This window comes from Nerophis lumbriciformis, linkage group LG27 (genome assembly GCF_033978685.3).
Source record: "Nerophis lumbriciformis linkage group LG27, RoL_Nlum_v2.1, whole genome shotgun sequence".
Classification (NCBI taxonomy): Eukaryota; Metazoa; Chordata; class Actinopteri; order Syngnathiformes; family Syngnathidae; genus Nerophis; species Nerophis lumbriciformis.
In genome coordinates, this window is record NC_084574.2 from 449,903 (window position 1) to 474,143 (window position 24,241).

A 24,241-nucleotide genomic window follows, 5' to 3' on the forward strand; every position below is an offset into this window, starting at 1 on the left:
GTGTCAATAAAGTACTGTAACTTTTCTTACTAAATGTATTCTTTCTTTCTATTTGGGGAGAAAAAACAATATATGTACTCCATGTAATCTCCAAATTATGTTAACTTAAATATTGTCTAATTATGCAAAAATATATTTCATGGTCAAATGATGACATTTACTGTGTTTTTTACTGCATTTTTTCTCTAAATGGAAAAAAATTGACTTTTTTTAATGAAATAAATTGTGCTGCCGTTTTGGCATTTACAGTGATACACCCAAAAATCTACAGATGTCGATTTGCGGTAAAAAAACAAACAAACTGGCAGCTCAGGTGCCAACATTTTACTGTAAAATTGCAGTTTTTTTATTTACAGTAAAAAACAAATGTACATTTTACAGTAAAGTTTTGGCAACTGAAGTGCCATTGTTGCGTTTTGGACCAGTTGTTCCTCCCAGGGAATTCAAGTCACAAGTCGCTCCCAAGCTTTTTACGACACTTAAAGCTGAGTTGAAAAACCACCAGAGACAGAATAGGTATTTTGTTGTATATTTTCAAAGCTTTGCAGATATATTTTTTGAGACCAGTCCAGCATAGAACATTCTATCGCGCCGCCAAAATGGTCTGTCCTCCCAACCCCAAAACCCTCTCTCTTCTCCCCTCTCCCTAGTCAAAATACATGCACATCGTCTCCCTAGTCAAAACACATTCCAAAGAACTCAAGGTTGACACACACAGTTTACTTGCTGAGAAAAAGAAAGAAAATAAAATGGAAAACACGAGCTGTTTTCAAATATGACTATGAAAGAAAATAAGTAACACTAAAATTCGGATATATGTAAATATCTGCCTCCGACACCATAAAAACAGCAGTACTGTTTTTCCATTTACAGTAATATACACTACATTTTAAGGTGAAATTATTGCAACTTACCATTATTTTTTTTTACATTTTAGTTTAAAAAAAATCTACTAAAAAAAAAAGGTGTAATAATAGTATTCACTGTTAAAAGCGGCCCTCAGGGGCCAAACATAACTGCGATGTGGCCCTCAGTGAAAACCACTTTGACACCTGTGGGTTAGAAGAACCATGAGTGTACAAACCCAAACATGAGGTCTTGAGAGACCCACACCCTTGATGGAATGCCAGGGCCACAAAAACATGTGTTTTAATAAATAAACCAAAAACTAATACTATAACTATTATTGTGTAGAAATAAATAAAATACAACAAATATGATTCTGTGGTAATAACACAAGAAAGTCCAGTAACTAACTTATAGAAATTAAAACTATTATTTTTTTCAAAACATATGAGCTGGGCACAAAAGTAAAACTCATTCATTCAGTGACAAATACAACTTTGATAGAACTGTGTTGTGCAAATTAGGATAGGATAGACTTTTTTTACGATGTAGTTGTAGTGCAGATACAAAAAGTCCACACAAAGAAGGTAAAAAAACAAGAGGCAAACATTAAAGAACATAAAGGATATACAAACATTAAGAACATACAACAAAAGCAAAACACAATAAAAAAAATATCAATAAATAATAATTATTGCGTTCGGAACAGACCCAACAAAAGAGCCAACTCTGTCCTAGGCTGCCCATTAGCTATTGGCCAATGTCGAGTCTGCGTCGATGAGCTAGAATTCTCTGTTTAGGGAGACTTCCGTCTCCCATACATACTCATTCAGCCAGGTCTCACCCCAAGCTCCGCAGCCTCGTTTTCTCCTCGCATCTCCTCTGCTTTCTCCAAGAGGACTCTGAGCCAGCTGCAAGCGTGACCAAAAGTCTCCTCCGAGGCAGATCTAAAGTCCACCTAAAAGCAGCACAGAAGTCAGGAAAGCGCCACCCCTTGTTGTGCAGTCTGGAAGGGGCTCCAACAAAAGCACCAAACACATCAAAAGGAGGGAAACATGAAGAAATCAAAGAAGTGCAGAGATCCTGCAAACACATTTTGCAAAAAAATATATATATACATAACTTATTTTTCACGAAGCATGCATGTTTTAATCAATTATTATGTCTCCACTGTGGAGAACACCTCTCAGACATACTGATGTACTAAATGTCTTAAGTGTTGTACGTGCATACAAATGTTTTAAATGACATTTTCTCTACATCTTTTTTTTTGTTGAGAAGAATTGTTGTACATTCTTGGCTAGCAAGTTATAGTTTGCTTTGTACATCATTTTACATGTTTGCTAATGCACCAAATCATTGAATTTCAATCATTGTGATTTAATAAATAAAGTTTGTACATCCAACATGATGTATTATTATAACTGATCTTTTTTGTAACACAGTTAATGAATGAAGTGTACTTTTTCACACAATAAGTCAGATATGTAACACTAGTGAGCAGTAGACAATATGAAGTCATTTTTGCTCTCGAACATGTTTTGCTTTATTCATTATTGACGTGTTTCTTGCTACTTTATGTTGTATATTTTTTACATGAGGTTTCCAGTTCATTTGATCATCTATTATTACCCCCAAAAATGTGTTTTCTTTTACCCTTTCAATGTCTACTCCATCTATTTGTATTTGTGTTTGACTTTCCCTTCTACTGTTACCAAATAGCATTATTTTAGTCTTACTGAGATTCAAAGATAGTCTGTTTTTGTCAAACCATCTTTTTAATTTGTTACTATTTGTATTATCTTCAGTGTGTTCTCTCCTGAACAAAACACAGTTGTATCATCTGCAAATAAAACTAACTTGAAGTCCTTTGTAACATTACAGATGTCATTTACATGAAGATTGAACAATTTTGGTCCTAGTATTGATCCCTGAGGTACGCCACAAAATATTTTCATCTCTGTAGAAGTGTGTTCTCCTATCTTCACGTATTGCTTCCTGTTGGTTAAGTAGCTTCTTACCCAGTTCAAGAGCAACCCTCTGATTCCATACCTTTCTAATTTGTTTATGGAGATGCTATGATTAATTGTGTCATGCTTTTGTTAACTCCATAAACACTGCAGCAGCACCATAAACACTGCAGCAGCACATATTTAACGTCTCTTGCATTGGTGATCTCTTCCGTTATTTAAATTGCAAGTATTGTAAGTTTATCGTCCTTCCTTGGGAATAAGTCTCCAGCGTTTGTGTCGCGGTCACTGGTGCGTGATGACATCATGCGCTCTCACACGAAGGAATCGAAACACTGGGACTGGAAGCCGGTTCTCATCAAGAACCAGTTCTCGATTTCCATCCCTAATGGTAATGTTCCCTGTCTTTCCAGGACGACCTGATCCACCTGGGAGCCAAGTTCTCTCCTTGTATCCGTCAGGACAAACAGATAGTCCATCTGATTCAGAAGGCCAAAGACCTGGAGAAAGAGTCTGGATGTTGTGTCCAGAATGACAACTCTGGATGTGTGCAGACCTTCAGCTCCGACTGCTCTGTACGTACTTCTCTTAAAACCTGCCAGCACACAACTCTTCACCCTCTAAAACAAGAATGTGGCCTTCCTTAAAGCTACTCTCAGAATAATAAAACAAACTCTCCGTGCAGGAGACACTGGCCACCTTCATCAAATGGGACAATGAACCTGTGGACATTACCAGGTCTTCTGGCTCTGTCTGTCACCAGGATCCCAGGTGAGGACACCTGTATCCACGTGAATATGACATTGTCAGTAGAGCTCGACCAATATGGTTTTTTTCAGGTACTGATACCGATTATTAGTAGTCAAGAAGGTCGATAACTGATATTCATTTGCAGTAAAAGTTCTTTAAAGATGATTAGTATACATCAGTAAACAGCTGGACAAGACTTTATCAGGGGTGTCCATTACCTGGATGGCCAGCTAGTGGTCGATGGTGGAGGGTGTGTCAGTCCATGGTGGAGAGTGTGTCAGTCCATGGTGGAGGGTGTGTCAGTCCATGGTGGAGGGTGTGTCAGTCCATGGTGAAGAGTGTGTCAGTCCATGGTGGAGGGTGTGTCAGTCCATGGTAGAGAGTGTGTCAGTCCGTGGTGGAGGGTGTGTCAGTCCATGGTGAAGAGTGTGTCAGTCTATAGTGGAGGGTGTGTCAGTCCATGGTGGAGGGTGTGTCAGTCTATGGTGGAGGGTGTGTCAGTCCGTGGTAGAGAGTGTGTCAGTCCATGGTAGAGTGTGTCAGTCCATGGTAGAGAGTGTGTCAGTCTATGGTGGAGGGTGTGTCAGTCCATGGTGGAGGGTGTGTCAGTCTATGGTGGAGGGTGTGTCAGTCCATGGTAGAGTGTGTCAGTCCATGGTAGAGAGTGTGTCAGTCCATGGTAGAGAGTGTGTCAGTCCATGGTGGAGGGTGTGTCAGTCCATGGTAGAGAGTGTGTCAGTCCATGGTGGAGGGTGTGTCAGTCCATGGTAGAGAGTGTGTCAGTCTATGGTGGAGGGTGTGTCAGTCCATGGTGGAGGGTGTGTCAGTCTATGGTGGAGGGTGTGTCAGTCCATGGTAGAGTGTGTCAGTCCATGGTAGAGAGTGTGTCAGTCCATGGTAGAGAGTGTGTCAGTCCATGGTGGAGAGTGTGTCAGTCCATGGTGGAGGTTGTGTCAGTCCATGGTAGAGAGTGTGTCAGTCCATGGTAGAGAGTGTGTCAGTCCATGGTGGAGAGTGTGTCAGTCCATGGTGGAGGGTGTGTCAGTCCATGGTAGAGTGTGTCAGTCCATGGTAGAGAGTGTGTCAGTCTATGGTGGAGGGTGTGTCAGTCCATGGTGGAGGGTGTGTCAGTCCATGGTGGAGGGTGTGTCAGTCCATGGTGGAGGGTGTGTCAGTCCATGGTAGAGAGTGTGTCAGTCCTTGGTGAAGAGTGTGTCAGTCCATGGTGGAGGGTGTGTCAGTCCATGGTGAAGTGTGTGTCAGTCCATGGTGGAGGGTGTGTCAGTCCATGGTGGAGGGTGTGTCAGTCCATGGTGGAGGGTGTGTCAGTCTATGGTGGAGGTTGTGTCAGTCCATGGTGGAGGGTGTGTCAGTCTATGGTGGAGGGTGTGTCAGTCCATGGTGGAGGGTGTGTCAGTCCATCGCCAGCCAGGCATGAAAAAAATAGAGCTAAAAATGAGCGATGATCAATCTTCACTATGACGTGACTTTGGTCACTTAATTGGGTCTTGTGAGATGACGCTGGCTGCTCATTATTAAGAAAAAACGACCGACAGGAAGGCAAGAAACACTTTTTATTTCAACAGATTTTCGCGCCGTACCTGCCGTCAAAACTCTAAAGATCGACCGCACAGTTCCTGTCTTCAAAATAAAAGCTTTGCTTCATCCTGCCTGTGATAACAAAATAAGAGTCTCAGAAAGCTAGCGTGCACAAGCCAGCAAGCTAGGGAGTTTGCCGCCAATGTATTTCTTGTAAAGTGCATCAAAAGAAGTATGGAAGCTGGACAAACTGTCATGTGGTATTGGACAGAAAGGAGGACTTTTTTTCTCCTCCATTGTAAAATGTGGAGGTTATCATCACTACTGTCTGATTCAATCAATGCAAGTCATCACAATCATATTCTTGTCTTCATGAAAGAAACATGCTTGTATTATCATGAAACACCTTTAACTTGTTCACCTCTCTTTCATAAATATATATGAATGATCCCCTCCACTTGGTACATTGAAAAGTAGCTGGCCTGCAGAAAAAGTGGCCAGCTACTGATGTAGGATGTTTTTTAAAATAGTTTTTGAGGAAACGTCGGACCAGTAGTGACATAATGTTTTTGCATTTGAAAATATGGGAAATCTCCTGGGGAAAAATGGTAAAGATATGACATTGCTATCCACTCTATATAATTACTATACTATTATTACTTTAATATTATACAATTTAATTGATTTGGTACTGTCACGTTCAAACACTGAGGACATCTATTAAACAAGACAAAAGGCAAGGAATCAAACAGAGACAGAATTCAATTTGGACTCAATATTGAGGAGAGACATGGCCACTGCACTCTCTGTACAGTCCTGGACCACGCTCTGACGAAGAAGGTTTTCGTCTCCTCATTTATTCAGATGTTCAATGTTCACGCACCAACACATGTCACAGCAGGAATGGGAAGTATGTAAAACAGTCATTGTTTTCGGTCGCTTTGAAGACCAAGAAGAGGATTTCTCGGGCTTGGGCTCTTCCTGGATCCAGCTGGGGCAGGTGTTGGAGGACAATGGATAACCCCTCCCGTCTCCTGACCACAGCAACTTCAAGAGGGCAGCGGGTCGTAAATAGCGTTGACCTCGGTTACCAAATAGTTGGAAGAGAGTTTGTGAAATACTTCAGAGAGAGTTCGTTTAACACTTCAAAGAGAGTTCCTCTGGAAGTTGAGCAGATGCTGCCATCTGTCCGTGTTGAAATCACAGTGGCGTTTCACGAGCCTTCTTCCTCTTGTTAGGCCTCGAAAGACAGCATTCATAATACAACATTTCTTTTGTGATAACTTACAAACAATTATTCCAACAGGTACATTATAAGGTTTCCTAAAATATTGGGAACATTTAAAAAAAACAAAACACTTATGGGCTCTGTCATGTAGCTCACATTTGAGATATTTTTCAAGCTGGCTCACACAAGTTCCTCCTGGATGTTGCAGAAAGTATGAGAATGTGTGAGCTGCTGCCTGCTCGTCTTTACTTGCATAATAAGTCTCTCATTTGTGGAGAATGAGTCCACGCTCTGAGTGCTGCGGGCGGAGGTTTGTCGAGCGGACGCCAGGAAAGAAGGACAAAAACTGATTTCCCGGCCAAAAAAAAAAATGGAAGTTTTGACAGCTAAGCAGACGAGATGCCGATACTGATATAGTTGATAATATCTAATATCGCGGGCGATAATGGGTGTGTGTGTAATTGTTAGTTGGACTAAAAATGCTGACATGCTCCTATCTGACTGTGAAGAGTTTGTGAAGAGCCTGCATCGGCCGAGCCTCACACCTGGCCAGATGACATCACCGAATGGCCGGTGAGCTGTCTTCTCCAAATCACTTGAAATGCATGTTTGCGTGCACCTTTTCAGTATTGTGTGCATGTCCAGGTGTGTACATTCCCCAAGAAGTGGAACCACACGGGCTACAGACACATGGACTGTAACATCAAGGGGCGGCCATGCTGCATAGGCACCAAGGGAAGGTGAGAAGTTGACATCTCTTCCTGTTTACTGAGACAAAATGCAAGTCCCACCTTGAATCATTCTATCCTTGAACCTGCTTCAGTCCAAAAACTGCTTTTTCCCACCTGTAGATGTGAGATCACCACCAGGGAGTATTGCACTTTCATGCATGGATACTTCCACGAGGAGGCCACCCTCTGCTCACAGGTAGCGTGTGTGGGTGTGCCCAAATATTACATATATTTAATATTTGCTGATGTTCCTTGCAGGTGGACTGTCTGGATGATGTGTGTGGCTTGCTTCCTTTCCTCAACCCTGATGTGCCCAATCAGTTCTACCGTTTCTGGCTCTCCCTCTTTCTCCACGCTGGGTACGTCTGCACTTCCTTCAGGGCCTTAAATCCGCGACTTTTAAAGTGTGAGGAAGAGCAGCAGCTTGACAAAAATAAAGCAAATATATTTTTCCAACTCTGCTATGCTCAATTTAGTTTTGTTTGAAGCCCAAACGAGTTCATTAATATTGCAGTTGACACGGGGCATTGATTAATGAGCAGGTGTAGTCAGCTGGGGTGGGCTCCAGCCTGTACATATTTGGATCACTTACCTCGCTGATCACAACAAAAGGCTTTACATCTGCTTGATTACATACAGGAAATGTTTGTCTATTAAAGAGGAACTGCATTTGGGGGGATTTTTGTCTACCATTCGCAATACTTATGTAAGACAAAAACACCTTTTTCTTTTTTTATGCATTCTAACTCGTAAATAAACACTAGCAGCTAACAATGGAGCCAATGAAAGTCGCTCTATACATGGTGTAAGTATATATGTCATGTAGTAACATTCATAATAACATGTAATATATACATGATGTAAGTATATATGTCATGTAGTAACATTCATAATAACATGTAATATATACATGATGTAAGTATATATGTCATGTAGTAACATTCATAATAACATGTAATATATACATGATGTAAGTATATATGTCATGTAGTAACATTCATAATAACATGTAATATATACATGGTGTAAGTATATATGTCATGTAGTAACATTCATAATAACATGTCATATATACATGATGTAAGTATATATGTCATGTAGTAACATTCATAATAACATGTAATATATACATGATGTAAGTATATATGTCATGTAGTAACATTCATAATAACATGTAATATATACATGATGTAAGTATATATGTCATGTAGTAACATTCATAATAACATGTAATATATACATGATGTAAGTATATATGTCATGTAGTAACATTCATAATAACATGTAATATAAACATGATGTAAGTATATATGTCATGTAGTAACATTCATAATAACATGTAATATATACATGATGTAAGTATATATGTCATGTAGTAACATTCATAATAACATGTAATATATACATGATGTAAGTATATATGTCATGTAGTAACATTCATAATAACATGTCATATATACATTGATATTGATATTGATATATTTTTTTTATTTCAAATATGCATAAAAACAAGAGCAAACCTGATCCAATACAGTCCTATAGCCTTAACAGACATTATAACAAAATGAAAACAATGGAAAAGAAAAAACAAAAACAAATGAGCATTGGACTTTTTTTCTTTTTTTTTTTTTTTTTTTAACATATTTGAAAAGGAGTGAGAAGAAGTTTACACTTATTTAATCCCACCCCCTTTCTTTAAATCATAAATTACTCTGAGCTAGAACTACCTGTTCACTCAATGTACAAACTTAATGAACTTATATATACATAAATTATAGATATATACATACATATGCACACTACACACATACATAGCCACACCATTACCACTAGTGATCATGGAAATGGTATGATGCCACCACAGCAACACCACTGCCTCAATGGGCAGCCCGACACTCTTCTGTAACATAAACAAGCCAATATCAAAGCCCTTCTTCATCTCTGTACCTCTGGAATACCATGTACCTATACTTCTTTTTAAACTGGTTTATGTTTGGACATTGCTTTAACTCCACATTCAAACCATTCCATAATTTCACTCCACAAATTGAAATACAAAAACTTTTAATGGTCGTTCTATAACTAAGCATTTTGAAATTTAAATTCCCCCTTAAATTATAACCGCCCTCTCGTGTGCTGAACAATTTTTGAATGCTTCCTGGGAGTTTATTTATTTTGGCTTTATACATTATTTGTGCAGTTTGATACAAAATAATATCATTAAATTTTAATATTTTTGACTGTAAGAATAGTGAGTGAGTATGGTCCAGATATCCAACCTTGTTGATGATGCGTACAGCTCTTTTCTGAAGTGTAGTTATTGAATTTAATGAGCTTTTATAATTATTCCCCCAGACTTCCACACAGTAGGTTAAGTATGGTAAAACTAATGAACAGTAAAGAATGTGGAGTGATTTGTGATCCAGAACCTGCTTTGCTTTATTTATTACTGAGATGCTTCTTGACAGCTTAGATTGTACATGTTTTATATGTGATTTCCAGTTAATTTGATCGTCAATTGTAACTCCAAGGAATTTTATTTCAAAAACCCTTTCAATATCCACCCCATCTATTTGTATCTGCACCCTTGTTTCACGTGTCCTCTTTCCAAACAGCATTAACTTAGTCTTAGTCAGGTTTAATGACAATTTATTGTAGTCAAACCAAGTTTTTAGTTTACTCATTTCTTCCATAATGACTTCTTGCAATTGATTTAAGTCATCCCCTGAGCAAAAAATATCAGTGTCATCAGCAAATAAGACTAATTTCAATAATGTAGACACTTTACATATATCATTGATATATAGGATGAACAGTTTTGGCCCCAACACTGACCCCTGGGGGACACCACAAGCAATATCCAAACACGATGAACAGCAATCCCCCAACTTCACAAACTGTTGTCTCTTATTTAAATAACTTTTAAGCCAATCTAGTACAACTCCCCTAATTCCATACTTTTCCATTTTATTGATTAATATATCGTGGTTAATTGTGTCAAATGCTTTTTTTAGATCAATAAATATTCCCATTGCATATTGTTTCTTTTCTATGGCATTTGTGATTTCCTCTATTGTTTCAACTATTGCCATTGATGTAGATCTGTTTGATCTAAACCCATATTGACAGTCAGAGAGTAATTTATGTTTTTCTATAAATGCATCTAACCTGTTATTAAATAGTTTTTCTAATATTTTAGAGAATTGTGGAAGTAAAGAGACGGGTCTATAGTTTGTGAAGTGGTGCTTGCTCCCAGTTTTAAACAGAGGTATAACTTTAGCTATTTTCATTTCATTTGGAAATGCGCCGGTTTGAAATGACAAATTACAGATATATGTTAATGGTTTTGATATCCCTGTAATGACCTTTTTTACCAATGCCATACTAATGTCATTGGAGTCAGTGGACATTTTGTTCTTACATTTGTTTACAATATCCAACACTTCTTCTTCACCCACTGCATTTAAAAACATAGAATTGGGATTTCTCTCCAACAATCCCTCCATATTTTTACCAGTTGTCCGTGGATCTGGGATTTTTTTTGCAAGTTCGGGTCCAATACTTACAAAGAATTTATTGAAGGCATTAGCCACATCTTCCATATTATCATTTTCTTTACCATCATTCGTGAAATACGTTGGATAGTTAATTGAAGAGGTACTGTTTCTTATAATACTGTTTAATAAATTCCATATTCCTTTGATATTGTTTTTATTATCATCTAGTAATTTCTTATAATACTCTCTCTTATTTGACCTTATAATATGAGTTAATTTGTTTTTATATTTTTTATATTTATTTTCTGCTTCTTTTGTTTTCAATCTTATAAATTCTCTGTAAAGAGTGTTTTTCTTTTTGCAAGCATTTTGCAATCCCTTTGTGATCCAAGGACAATTAGTATATTTTCTTTTACTGGTGCATTCTTTTATTGGGCAATTTTTATCATATACTGACCTAAATATTCTCAAGAATATATTGTAAGCGCTATTAACATCACCATTTTCATAAATTACATCCCAATTCTGCTCCAGTAAATCATGTTTAAATGAACTAATAGATTCCTCTGATCTCGTTCTTCTGTATTGGGTTGGCTTTTCTATTTTTTTTGTCCTGTAGTTTCCATTAAATATCAGAAAAACTGGGAGGTGGTCAGTGATATCTTTGATCAATAGCCCACTTACGGTCTTATTCTCAATATCATTAGTGAATATGTTGTCGATTAGAGTGGCAGAGTGGGACGTAATTCGACTGGGTCTGGTGATTTTGGGATATAGACTCATACTGTACATTGTGTCAATGAAATTATCTATATCATTATTTTTACTGGGATTTAACATGTCAATATTAAAGTCTCCACAAATGAAGACAGCTTTATTAACATTACTCTTCTTTGAAAACAAGCATTCCATCCAATCTGTAAAACATTCAATGCTTGTACCTGGCGATCTGTATATACAACTAATAATGACATTTCTACTTTTTTCCATACAAATTTCAACTGTTAGACATTCAAGTAGGTTATCAACCACAGTTGTCATATCATCCAGACGTTTGAATCTCAAGGTGTTGTCCACATAGATTGCCACCCCTCCACCCCCCTTGTTTTGTCTATTCATATTAATAAAGTCATAACCATCCAGTTCAAAATCTGTCACTTTTTCACTGTTAATCCAAGTTTCAGATACTGCAATTATGTTAAATGGTTGAGAAAAGGTGTGTAAATAGTCCTTGATGTCCTTGAAATTCCTGTTTAGGCTTCTACTATTAAAATGGATAATGGACAATTTGCCTTTAGTAATAATATTCTGGTTGTACTGTTCATTGGTGTAGTAGCAGCAGTTCTCATTGATATTGAGGAGGAAATTATTGTCCGGGTCTATATCATGTTCCAAGTCTTGTAGGTGGTGCTCAGTGTATTGAGATGCTTTCAACTGTACATTGTCATATTCACTTACCAACTGAATTATGTGGCTAGTGTCATCTTGCGTATTGTCAATGTGTGTCATGATTGTGTTTAATCACTTTTACCTTACAGTCCAGTTCAAACGTCATATTCGTTCAGATCTTCGATGTTTCTAATCACCAGCACTTTGGCGTTCTCCGGAGTACCGTTGAGTTTGATGAATACTTTACAGTTTGCAGTCCAAGTTTGTAGAATTTTCTTCTCTCTCCTCATTTGGCGTGCTTTTCGGGCTATATCAGCATTTCGTTTGGTCAAATGGTCGTTCATATACACGGTTGTTCCTTTTAGCTTTCTTCCCTGTTTTAGCAACGCGATCTTGTTCTTTCTGTTTACAAATCTCAGGACTACGCTCGGCTTGTCGTTTGTTCCTCTCCTGGGCAAAAGGTGACATGCTTCGATACTGTTACAGTCCAGTTGTATGTCCTTGGACTGCATGAATACCGCCACCTGTCGCTCCATTGAAATGATATCCAACTCCGCCGGCTCCTCTCCTTTCGCTGGGTTTACCGCTCGTGCGTAAGACCGGGGTTTGATGCTAAGTCCGGTGATGATGACATCATTAACCCGTGTGTACTGCTCAATATCAGCAACTCTGTTCTCCAGGATTGCGATTTTCTTATCTTTCTCCAGATTGTCAGCCCTCATCTGATCCAGCTGCACAACAAGGGCCATGATGGTTTTCTGCTGCTCCTTGATCGTAGCAACTTCCTCGATCAGAGTGTCGATTGACTTTTTAAGTTCGCTATAATCAGCCTTGGGCGCCATCTCGTCTTTGTAATAGCGCTCCGGCTAGTTACTCCAGATATGCACTTGTTATATTAATTGCAAACTTTCTCCTTACATTATTAAACTTAAATGTTTGGAGTAAAATTTGCGAGCGCCGGTTCAGCTACCGGAACAGGAAGTATATATGTAAGTATATATGTCATGTAGTAACATTCATAATAACATGTAATATATACATGATGTAAGTATATATGTCATGTAGTAACATTCATAATAACATGTAATATATACATGATGTAAGTATATATGTCATGTAGTAACATTCATAATAACATGTAATATATACATGATGTAAGTATATATGTCATGTAGTAACATTCATAATAACATGTAATATATACATGATGAAAGTATATATGTAGTATCTAGTAACATTCATAATAACATGTAATATATACACGATGGAAGTATATATGTCATGTAGTAACATTCATAATAACATGTAATATATACATGATGGAAGTATATATGTCATGTAGTAACATTCATAATAACATGTCATATATACATAATGTAAGTATAAATGTCATGTAGTAACATTCATAATAACATGTCATATATACATGATGTAAGTATATATGTCATGTAGTAACATTCATAATAACATGTCATATATACATGATGTAAGTATATATGTCATGTAGTAACATTCATAATAACATGTGATATATACATGATGTAAGTATATATGTCATGTAGTAACATTCATAATAACATGTAATATATACATGATGTAAGTATATATGTCATATAGTAACATTCATAATAACATGTAATATATACATGATGTAAGTATATATGTCATGTAGTGACATTCATAATAACATGTAATATATACATGATGTAAGTATATATGTCATGTAGTAACATTCATAATAACATGTAATATATACATGATGTAAGTATATATGTCATGTAGTAACATTCATAATAACATGTAATATATACATGATGTAAGTATATATGTCATGTAGTAACATTCATAATGACATGTAATATATACATGATGTAAGTATATATGTCATGTAGTAACATTCATAATAACATGCAATATATACATGATGTAAGTATATATGTCATGTAGTAACATTCATAATAACATGTAATATATACATGATGTAAGTATATATGTCATGTAGTAACATTCATAATAACATGTAATATATACATGATGTAAGTATATATGTCATGTAGTAACATTCATAATAACATGTAATATAAACATGATGTAAGTATATATGTCATGTAGTAACATTCATAATGACATGTAATATATACATGATGTAAGTATATATGTCATGTAGTAACATTCATAATAACATGCAATATATACATGATGTAAGTATATATGTCATGTAGTAACATTCATAATAACATGCAATATATACATGATGTAAGTATATATGTCATGTAGTAACATTCATAATAACATGTAATATATACATGATGTAAGTATATATGTCATGTAGTAACATTCATAATAACATGTAATATATACATGATGTAAGTATATATGTCATGTAGTAACATTCATAATAACATGTAATATATACATGATGTAAGTATATATGTCATGTAGTAACATTCATAATAACATGTAATATATACATGATGTAAGTATATATGTCATGTAGTAACATTCATAATAACATGCAATATATACATGATGTAAGTATATATGTCATGTAGTAACATTCATAATAACATGTAATATATACATGATGTAAGTATATATGTCATGTAGTAACATTCATAATAACATGTAATATATACATGATGTAAGTATATATGTCATGTAGTAACATTCATAATAACATGTAATATAAACATGATGTAAGTATATATGTCATGTAGTAACATTCATAATGACATGTAATATATACATGATGTAAGTATATATGTCATGTAGTAACATTCATAATAACATGCAATATATACATGATGTAAGTATATATGTCATGTAGTAACATTCATAATAACATGCAATATATACATGATGTAAGTATATATGTCATGTAGTAACATTCATAATAACATGTAATATATACATGATGTAAGTATATATGTCATGTAGTAACATTCATAATAACATGTAATATATACATGATGTAAGTATATATGTCATGTAGTAACATTCATAATAACATGTAATATATACATGATGTAAGTATATATGTCATGTAGTAACATTCATAATAACATGTAATAGTTACGTATTTTGTTCATTTTAAGAATTAGTGGCCGTATTACCTTCACAGGTGCATCACAACGTTCGCTTTTCCCGTCAACATCACCAGTACTAATAATGACAGACTTCATGAGAGACGACAAACACTACTTTTGAACAAATGATGATCCAGAAGCCTATATTTTTGAGGCTGAACATACAGAGGATGAGATACAAGTTTTAAAAGCTGTGTGCTAATCAGATCCAGCTTTAGTGAAACACTCAGCATCATGTAGCAGTATTGCTAAGTGCTGTACAAGATATAAAAAAACAATCACTACCTGCACAATGTCTGCTCTCACTGGGATGCCAAATGATGGGATGTTCATATTTTCCCATTTAAATAAAGAATTAAATAATAATTCATACAAAGGGTTAAAAAAAAGTGCTGCAAACGGGCGTCTTTTTGTGTCTTTCTCACCATCTCCGGGTATAAGTTGCCACTTGTCGGTTTATGGCCACAACTATCTACTATCTAGGTAAGAGGCGTGATTTATAATCTATAATTAACTTTCACCAACCCAGAGGTGATGCAGCAGCATCTCAGTATGACAATATAGCAGCATAAGCTAGTTACCTTTCTGGGGTCACGGCAGCACTAAAACTAGTTTGTCTGCGTTAGCGCTTATAATAACAATATCACGACTACTTGTTAATATTCAGGCCACGAGATATAAATGGAGTATTGTTGGCGCTCTTTGGATGTTTTTTACAGAGAGCTGTATGGGTGGAATAGTGTACTCCCATTAGCTGCATCCTGAGCCACCTCGTCCTTGTCGTTACAAACAAAACATGTGTTCTAGTCTTACATAGGCCTTGTGAATGATTGGCAAGCCTCACGTGATGTTTATATGCACATCAGGAATCCCTCAGGTGGAGATATTTGCTGCCTAGATCAGGGGTGCTCATTACGTCGATCGCGAGCTACCGGTCGATCTCGGAGGGTGTGTCAGTCGATCACCAGCCAGGCATTAAAAATATAGTCCTAAAAATGAGCGATCATAAATCTTCACTATGACGTCACTTTCGTCACTTGATTGACATTCACGGCACCCGAGGGTCTTCTGAGATGACGCTGGCTGCTGCCAGCTCATTAAAATTACCGACTGGAAGGCGAGAATCACTTTATTTCAACAGACTCTGGCGCCGTACCTGTCGTCAAAACTCCAAAGACCGACTGCACAGTTGCACAGTTGCGCTAACAAAATAAGAGTCTCAGAGAGCTGGCGTGCACGAGCTAGCAAGCTACGGAGTTTGCCGACAATGTATTTCTTGTAAAGTGTATACAAAGGAGTACGGAAGCTGGATAAATAAGATGCCAAAAACCAACCACTTTCATGTGGTATTGGACAGAAAGGAGGACTTTTTTTCTCCTCTATTCGAAAATGCGGACGTTATCATCACCACTGTCTGATTACAATCAATGCAAGTCATCACAATCAGGTAATACACCAACTTATATTCTTGTCTTCATGAAAGAAAGGAATCTATATGTGTTAAACATGCTTGTATTATCTTTAAACACCTTTAACTTGTTAACAATATTAACTATATGTGTTAAACATGCTTGTATTATCTTTAAACACCTTTAACTTATTAACAATATTAACTATATGTGTTAAACATGCTTGTATTATCTTTAAACACCTTTAACGTATTAACAATATTAACTATATGTGTTAAACATGCTTGTATTATCTTTAAATACCTTTAACGTATTAACAATATTAACTATATGTGTTAAACATGCTTGTATTATCATTAAACACCTTTAACTTGTTAACAATATTAACTATATGTGTTAAACATGCTTGTATTATCTTTAAACACCTTTAACTTGTTAACAATATTAACTATATGTATTAAACATTCTTGTATTATCATTAAACACCTTTAATTTATTAACAATATTAACTATATGTGTTAAACATGCTTGTATTATCATTAAACACCTTTTAACTTGTTAACAATATTAACTATATGTAATAAACATACTTGTATTATCATTAAACACCTTTAATGCTTTAACAATATTAACTATATGTGTTAAACATGCTTGCATTATCATTAAACACCTTTAACTTGTTAACAAAAACATATATTTCATAAATAAGTAAATATAAATGATATATATGAATGAGGTAGATCCCCACGACTTGATCAATTGAAAAGTAGCTCGCCTGCAGAAAAAGTGTGAGCACCCCTGGCCTAGATGATACAAAGATGCTACTTACAGTATGTGGCCTTAGACTTGCAAGCATCAGTGTGTACTTCCAGTATGTGGCCTTAGACATCTACTGTATGTGTGCAGGTTGCTCCACTGCCTGGTGTCAGTGGTCTTTCAGATGACCATACTCAGGGACCTGGAAAAGTTGGCTGGTTGGCTCCGCATCTCCATCATTTACATCTTCAGTGGGATCACTGGAAACCTGGCCTCGGCCCTCTTTCTGCCCTACAGAGCGGAGGTGACTCCACACATGCACACACCCTTGGCTCTTGACATCACTTGGTCTTACCAAATAAGGAGTGGAATGGTTCCTCTTAACAATGATTCCATTCCATTTCCAAATGTTATGTTCAGGGACGATATTAGTTTATTTAGAACAATAAGATCCAAAAGGATTGATTGAGTTGAAATGGGTTCAGTAAGTTCTTAGCAAAACAATCAAGCAGTGAAGAAAATACTGCAGGTGAAGTTTCTACACTCCTGTTATTTCTTGTAAGGGAATTGGGTATTAATGAATAGTGGATATGAACAAGCAAGTAAACAACAATTAATGGCCAATCATCAAAGTGCAACCAACACTTTAGGTTGAATGAATAAAAGTAAAGTACAATAACCAACATTTAACGGTAGGTTTATGTCAAGACGTGGACTGTGGCGTGGTTTGTTCTCCCGAGGTGCAAAAGATTTGGACCATACGTGGCGTGAAGGGGAATACATGATTTATTTAAACACTATAACTACAAAAAAAAGATCAAACAAAAGGAGCGCACAGGGGCGGAGGTACAAAACTAGACTATAAACACAGAACTTGCACATTGGCAGAAACTATGAACAATTAAACAAAACACTAACTGTGGCTTAATGAACAAAAACTTACTTGGCATGGAACCGGCATGAAAAAAGAGCAGCAAGGGTCATAAGGGTGTGGAGAGTGCGCAGAAGCATAAATGCGGGGATGTCACCAGAAAGAGAAACGGAAAACAATGAACTTAAATACTACAGACATTATTAACGAAAACAGGTGCGTGACTCAAAACGTGAAACAGGTGCGTGACGTGACAGGTGAAAACTAATGGGTTGCTATGGTGACAAACAAGAGTGCACAATGAGTCCAAACGTGGAACAGGTGAAACTAATGGGTAATCATGGAAACAAGACAAGGGAGTGAAAAGCCAGAAACTAAAAAGTCCAATAACTAAATAAAACATGACTAAGACCAAACATGATTACACAGACATGACAGTTTACCTGCTACTTTTGCTGTTGTTTGTCAACATACAAATAATATCATATAAATATCCAAAATAAAGTGCAACCAACTTGTCTTCAAGTTGAATCAACAGTAGGTTTGCCTGACAAATGAAGTGCAACCAAATCTTTTTAGTTCAAATGAGCAGTGGTTTGACCTGCTACTGCTCTCATTTGAATGAACAACTACGATGGTCTAGAAAAGTTACAACCAATACAAACACACCAACTAAAAACAACATCAAGCCGAGGGACTAAGTGGCCGAGGCAGAAAGTTGACAATGGTTGAAAAAGTCAAGTGGAACTACTTTTTCCTTTTTATGCAGAGGACTCATAGCGGATCGGGTTTCAGAAGAAACCACTTTGCCAAGGACGGGGTGATCGCACTATTTATGATCTCTACTACCCCATTAGATGTGATATGTGTGTATATTTATACATATCTGTATATATTCACATATATATATGTACGGTAGTGACTTTTCTAGGGTGTACATCGCCTTCCGCCCGAGTGCAGCTGAGATAGGCTCAAGCACCCCCCGTGATCCCGAGAGTGACAAGCAATAGAAAATGGATGGATGGATATACATACACACACACAGATATATATATATATATATATATATATATATATATATATATATATATATATATATATATATATATATATATATATATATATATCTGTATGTATGTATGTATGTATGTATATATATATATATATATATATATATATATATATATATATATATATATATATATATATATATCTGTGTATATATATATATCTGTGTGTGTGTATATATATACATATGTATATGTGTGTATACATATATGAATATAATGGATATATAATTAATGTAATTGGATATTAAGAATATGTGAGATTTGGACTCCAGCCCTGTTTACTTCGGTGAGAACCTCCTTAAAATGTTGTAATCAATAAGAAATATCAAGCAGTTAAAATGCGCCAAACATGGATAAGTGTGGAGAGTGTTTTAAAAAAAAATGTTTTTAATGTTTTTTAATGATATCCACAAATTGTGTTATTTTTAAAATGTCTGTTGGCATTTTGTGTTGGTGAGATTTGTATTTTTATTTTTGCACTATGACTAAGGAAGGTTGTTTGCATTGAGTCATATCAGTAAATGCTGCACCCAGTTGTATTTATAGCATGATAAGTGGTCTTAGACCTGGATTTCCTAATGTTGTATAGACAGACTTTTAAAACTGAAATCTCCCTGTGGCCAGATCTCTTATTAACGCACGACGTCTCGCGGCCCAAATTGAAGAGGATTTTGCGGGTACTATTCAGGGCATCACCATAGAGACACTCGATCATTTACTGCACGTTAGTGTTATCATACTCCTACCCATGCTGTTTGTTATGATTTCAAACATGCAGGAGACGTCTACCACTTTTTATGGGCATATTACACACAGTCCTAAGTGCATCTACAACGGAACCCACTTTTTTCATAGAGAGGCTGCAACTTCAGGGATATGTTAATAATATATATTATACATGAAAAAATGAACGGCAATAAAAAAAACGCCAGCAGACACCAAAATGCATCAGTTAAAATCATTTCAATCAGCCCCTTAAGTCACACAGCAGCTAAAACATTATGAAAGAATGTTGCTGAAGACATGATATGTCTAATATTTGTATTATTATTCTCTGTCAGTCTTTGCAGCGTGAGCAGCGATCCTTTCTCACGGCCATGTCTGCCACTTTGCACATACTTTTCACAGCTGCTAAATTGTACTCTCAATAGTGCTGGTGATTAGTGTTGATGAATCACATGACACGTGCTCTATGATATATCTGCCTCTTCTCCTCCCAGTCTTGTTTTTTATGCATATTAATCAATACAGAGACGCAAAATGGCTCGCGCGCCGTATTCTGATCACTTCACAAACACAATCCATTTTGCACACGTTTAGTAGATCAGCTAGCACAGGGGTCGGCAACCCAAAATGTTGAAAGAGCCATATTGGACCAAAAATACAAAAACAAATCTGTCTGGAGCCGCAAAAAAATTAAAAGCTATATTACATACAGATAGTGTGTCATGAGATATAAATTGAATTAATATGACTTAAAGGAAACTAAATGAGCTCAAATATAGCTACAAATGAGGCATAATGATGCAATATGTACATATAGCTAGCCTAAATAGCATGTTAGCATCGATTAGCTTGCAGTCATGCAGTGACCAAATATGTCTGATTAGCACTCCACACAAGTCAATAACATCAACAAAACTCACTTTTGTGCATTCATGCACAACGTTAAAAGTTTGGTGGACAAAATGAGACAGAAAAAGAAGTGGCATAAAACACGTCCTAGAAAGTCGCAGAAAGATATACATGTAAACAAACTACGGTGAGTTCAAGGACCGCCAAAATTAGTAGGACAAAACGGCGCTTGCCAAATACTGGAATCAGTGAAGCATGTTTAATATAAACAGTGTGCTTTGTAACAATTAGGGAGGTTTGTGTCATGTTTGTCCTCCTACACAAACCATATTAAAACAAAAAATATATTTTTTTCCCCTCATCTTTTTCCATTTTTCATACATCTTTGAAAAAGCTCCAGGGAGCCACTAGGGCGGCGCTAAAGAGCCGCATGCGGCTCTAGAGCCGCGGGTTGCCGACCCCTGAGCTAGCAGGTTTGCACGTGTTTTAGTACACACAAACCTGGAGTGACTCATGCCCACAGTAGTCACAGCAGTGTTCCCACTCACTGCCTTCATTAAACAGCTTACTTCACTTACTGGAGGTGGAGGAGGTTTCCCCTTCTGAGGATTAGCAACAGCAAATCTCACCACGTTTGAGAGAGGGAAAAAAGAGAAATGTAGAGAGAGAGGGAGGGTCACGTGCACAAATTAGATAAACTTTAAGCTCCTGGTATTGTCACTTTTCATTTATAAAGGAGCTATATTTAGATGTTAAGCCACATGTGTTGGTATTAGTAGCTGTAATGATTCAACAATCAAGTGTGTTGTCTAAAGTCTTAATGCTGGAATTGAGACAGTTTCAAAGTGCTTAGTGTAAGTCCTGCTCACAACGTGTCTGTCTGTGGGAGGAAAAAGTCACTTACAGTTCCCATTGATTGATTGATTGAGACTTTTATAAGTAGATTGCACAGTTCAGTACATATTTATTAGTAGATTACACAGTACAGTACATATTTATTAGTAGATTGCACAGTACAGTACATATTTATTAGTAGATTACACAGTACAGTACATATTTATTAGTAGATTGCACAGTACAGTACATATTTATTAGTAGATTACACAGTACAGTACATATTTATTAGTAGATTGCACAGTACAGTACATATTTATTAGTAGATTACACAGTACAGTACATATTTATTAGTAGATTGCACAGTACAGTACATATTTATTAGTAGATTACACAGTACAGTACATATTTATTAGTAGATTGCACAGTACAGTACATATTTATTAGTAGATTACACAGTACAGTACATATTTATTAGTAGATTGCACTGTACAGTACATATTTATTAGTAGATTACACAGTACAGTACATATTTATTAGTAGATTACACAGTACAGTACATATTTATTAGTAGATTGCCAGTACAGTACATATTTATTAGTAGATTGCACAGTACAGTACATATTTATTAGTAGATTACACAGTACAGTACATATTTATTAGTAGATTGCACAGTACAGTACATATTTATTAGTAGATTACACAGTACAGTACATATGTATTAGTAGATTACACAGTACAGTACATATTTATTAGTAGATTACACAGTACAGTACATATTTATTAGTAGATTACACAGTACAGTACATATTTATTAGTAGATTACACAGTACAGTACATATTTATTAGTAGATTGCACAGTACAGTACATATTTATTAGTAGATTACACAGTACAGTACATATTTATTAGTAGATTGCACAGTACAGTACATATTTATTAGTAGATTACACAGTACAGTACATATTTATTAGTAGATTGCACAGTACAGTACATATTTATTAGTAGATTACACAGTACAGTACATATTTATTAGTAGATTGCACTGTACAGTACATATTTATTAGTAGATTACACAGTACAGTACATATTTATTAGTAGATTACACAGTTCAGTACATATTTATTAGTAGATTGCCAGTACAGTACATATTTATTAGTAGATTGCACAGTTCAGTGCATATTTATTAGTAGATTGCATAGTACAGTACATATTTATTAGTAGATTACACAGTTCAGTGCATATTTATTAGTAGATTGCACAGTACAGTACATATTTATTAGTAGATTGCACAGTACAGTACATATTTATTAGTAGATTACACAGTACAGTACATATTTATTAGTAGATTGCACAGTACAGTACATATTTATTAGTAGATTACACAGTACAGTACATATTTATTAGTAGATTGCACAGTACAGTACATATTTATTAGTAGATTGCACAGTACAGTACATATTTATTAGTAGATTGCACAGTACAGTACATATTTATTAGTAGATTGCACAGTACAGTACATATTTATTAGTAGATTACACAGTACAGTACATATTTATTAGTAGATTGCACAGTACAGTACATATTTATTAGTAGATTACACAGTACAGTACATATTTATTAGTAGATTACACAGTACAGTACATATTTATTAGTAGATTGCACAGTACAGTACATATTTATTAGTAGATTGCACAGTTCAGTGCATATTTATTAGTAGATTACACAGTACAGTACATATTTATTAGTAGATTACACAGTACAGTACATATTTATTAGTAGATTGCACAGTACAGTACATATTTATTAGTAGATTGCACAGTACAGTACATATTTATTAGTAGATTGCACAGTACAGTACATATTCTGTACAATTGACCACTAAATGGTAACACCCCAATAAGTTTTTCCACTTGCTTAAGTCCACGTTAATGAATTCCTGGTCTCATGCAACAACATGTTGTGTGCAAAATTACACCATTTTACTGGCACGCCTCGTGTTGTGTGTCTCTTTCTGTCAAAATCCTGTTTTTTTTTTCTTTTTGGGGGATTAGACTAATACCATTGTGTGTGTGGACAAACAAAGAGCACTGCTGAGGGGGATTACTTGCTCTCGCACACGGACACGTTTCTTGCATGCCCGCACGTTCTTGTGGACACACCCTCACGTGGTAAGTATTTCCCCCTCCATGATAGCCAATTATAGTCCACAATTAGCACAAGATAGATCACTCATGATCAGTGTTGGGACTAACACGTTACAAAGTAACGCTTTACTGTAACGCTGTTAGTTTCGGCGGTAACTAGTAATCTAACGCCTTATTTTTTATATTCAGTAACTCAGTTACCGTTACTACATGATACGTTACTGCGTTATTTTACCTTATTTTTTTATGTAGTATTGGCTAGAAACAGAAGATCTGAGTGTTTTATTGCAGCGCTGCGGTGTCGTCCTTCTGTGTCACAAGGAAAAGAAAAGGCGTGCTTTGTGTGGGTGGGGCGGGGGGGCTCTCATACCGTAGTTGTACTTCGGGGCTAACAACCTTCACTTTACCCGGAAGTGGGTCTTTACAGCTGAGGGTGAATGACGACGGTTTGTTGCAACTTTGTGACTTTATTGGACGCAGCCATCCACCAAGCTAGAGCACCTGCACGCACTCACTGTCGCCGCTCCCTCACCTCTCTCACCCA

At 36.1% G+C, this 24,241-nt stretch overlaps 1 protein-coding gene across 1 annotated transcript in view; it reads left to right on the forward strand.

Annotated features, from left to right (window-relative positions):
* The window catches only part of LOC133570266 (inactive rhomboid protein 2-like), a 76,487-nt gene that overhangs the window by 43,195 nt on the left and 9,051 nt on the right, over window positions 1-24,241 (forward strand). Inside the window, exons 11-17 of the mRNA XM_061923097.2 lie at window positions 3,230-3,391; window positions 3,502-3,587; window positions 6,843-6,906; window positions 6,979-7,073; window positions 7,185-7,260; window positions 7,323-7,423; window positions 17,352-17,505. Of these exons, the coding sequence (XP_061779081.2) occupies window positions 3,230-3,391; window positions 3,502-3,587; window positions 6,843-6,906; window positions 6,979-7,073; window positions 7,185-7,260; window positions 7,323-7,423; window positions 17,352-17,505 (738 nt within the window). The remainder of the gene's footprint in view (window positions 1-3,229; window positions 3,392-3,501; window positions 3,588-6,842; window positions 6,907-6,978; window positions 7,074-7,184; window positions 7,261-7,322; window positions 7,424-17,351; window positions 17,506-24,241) is intronic.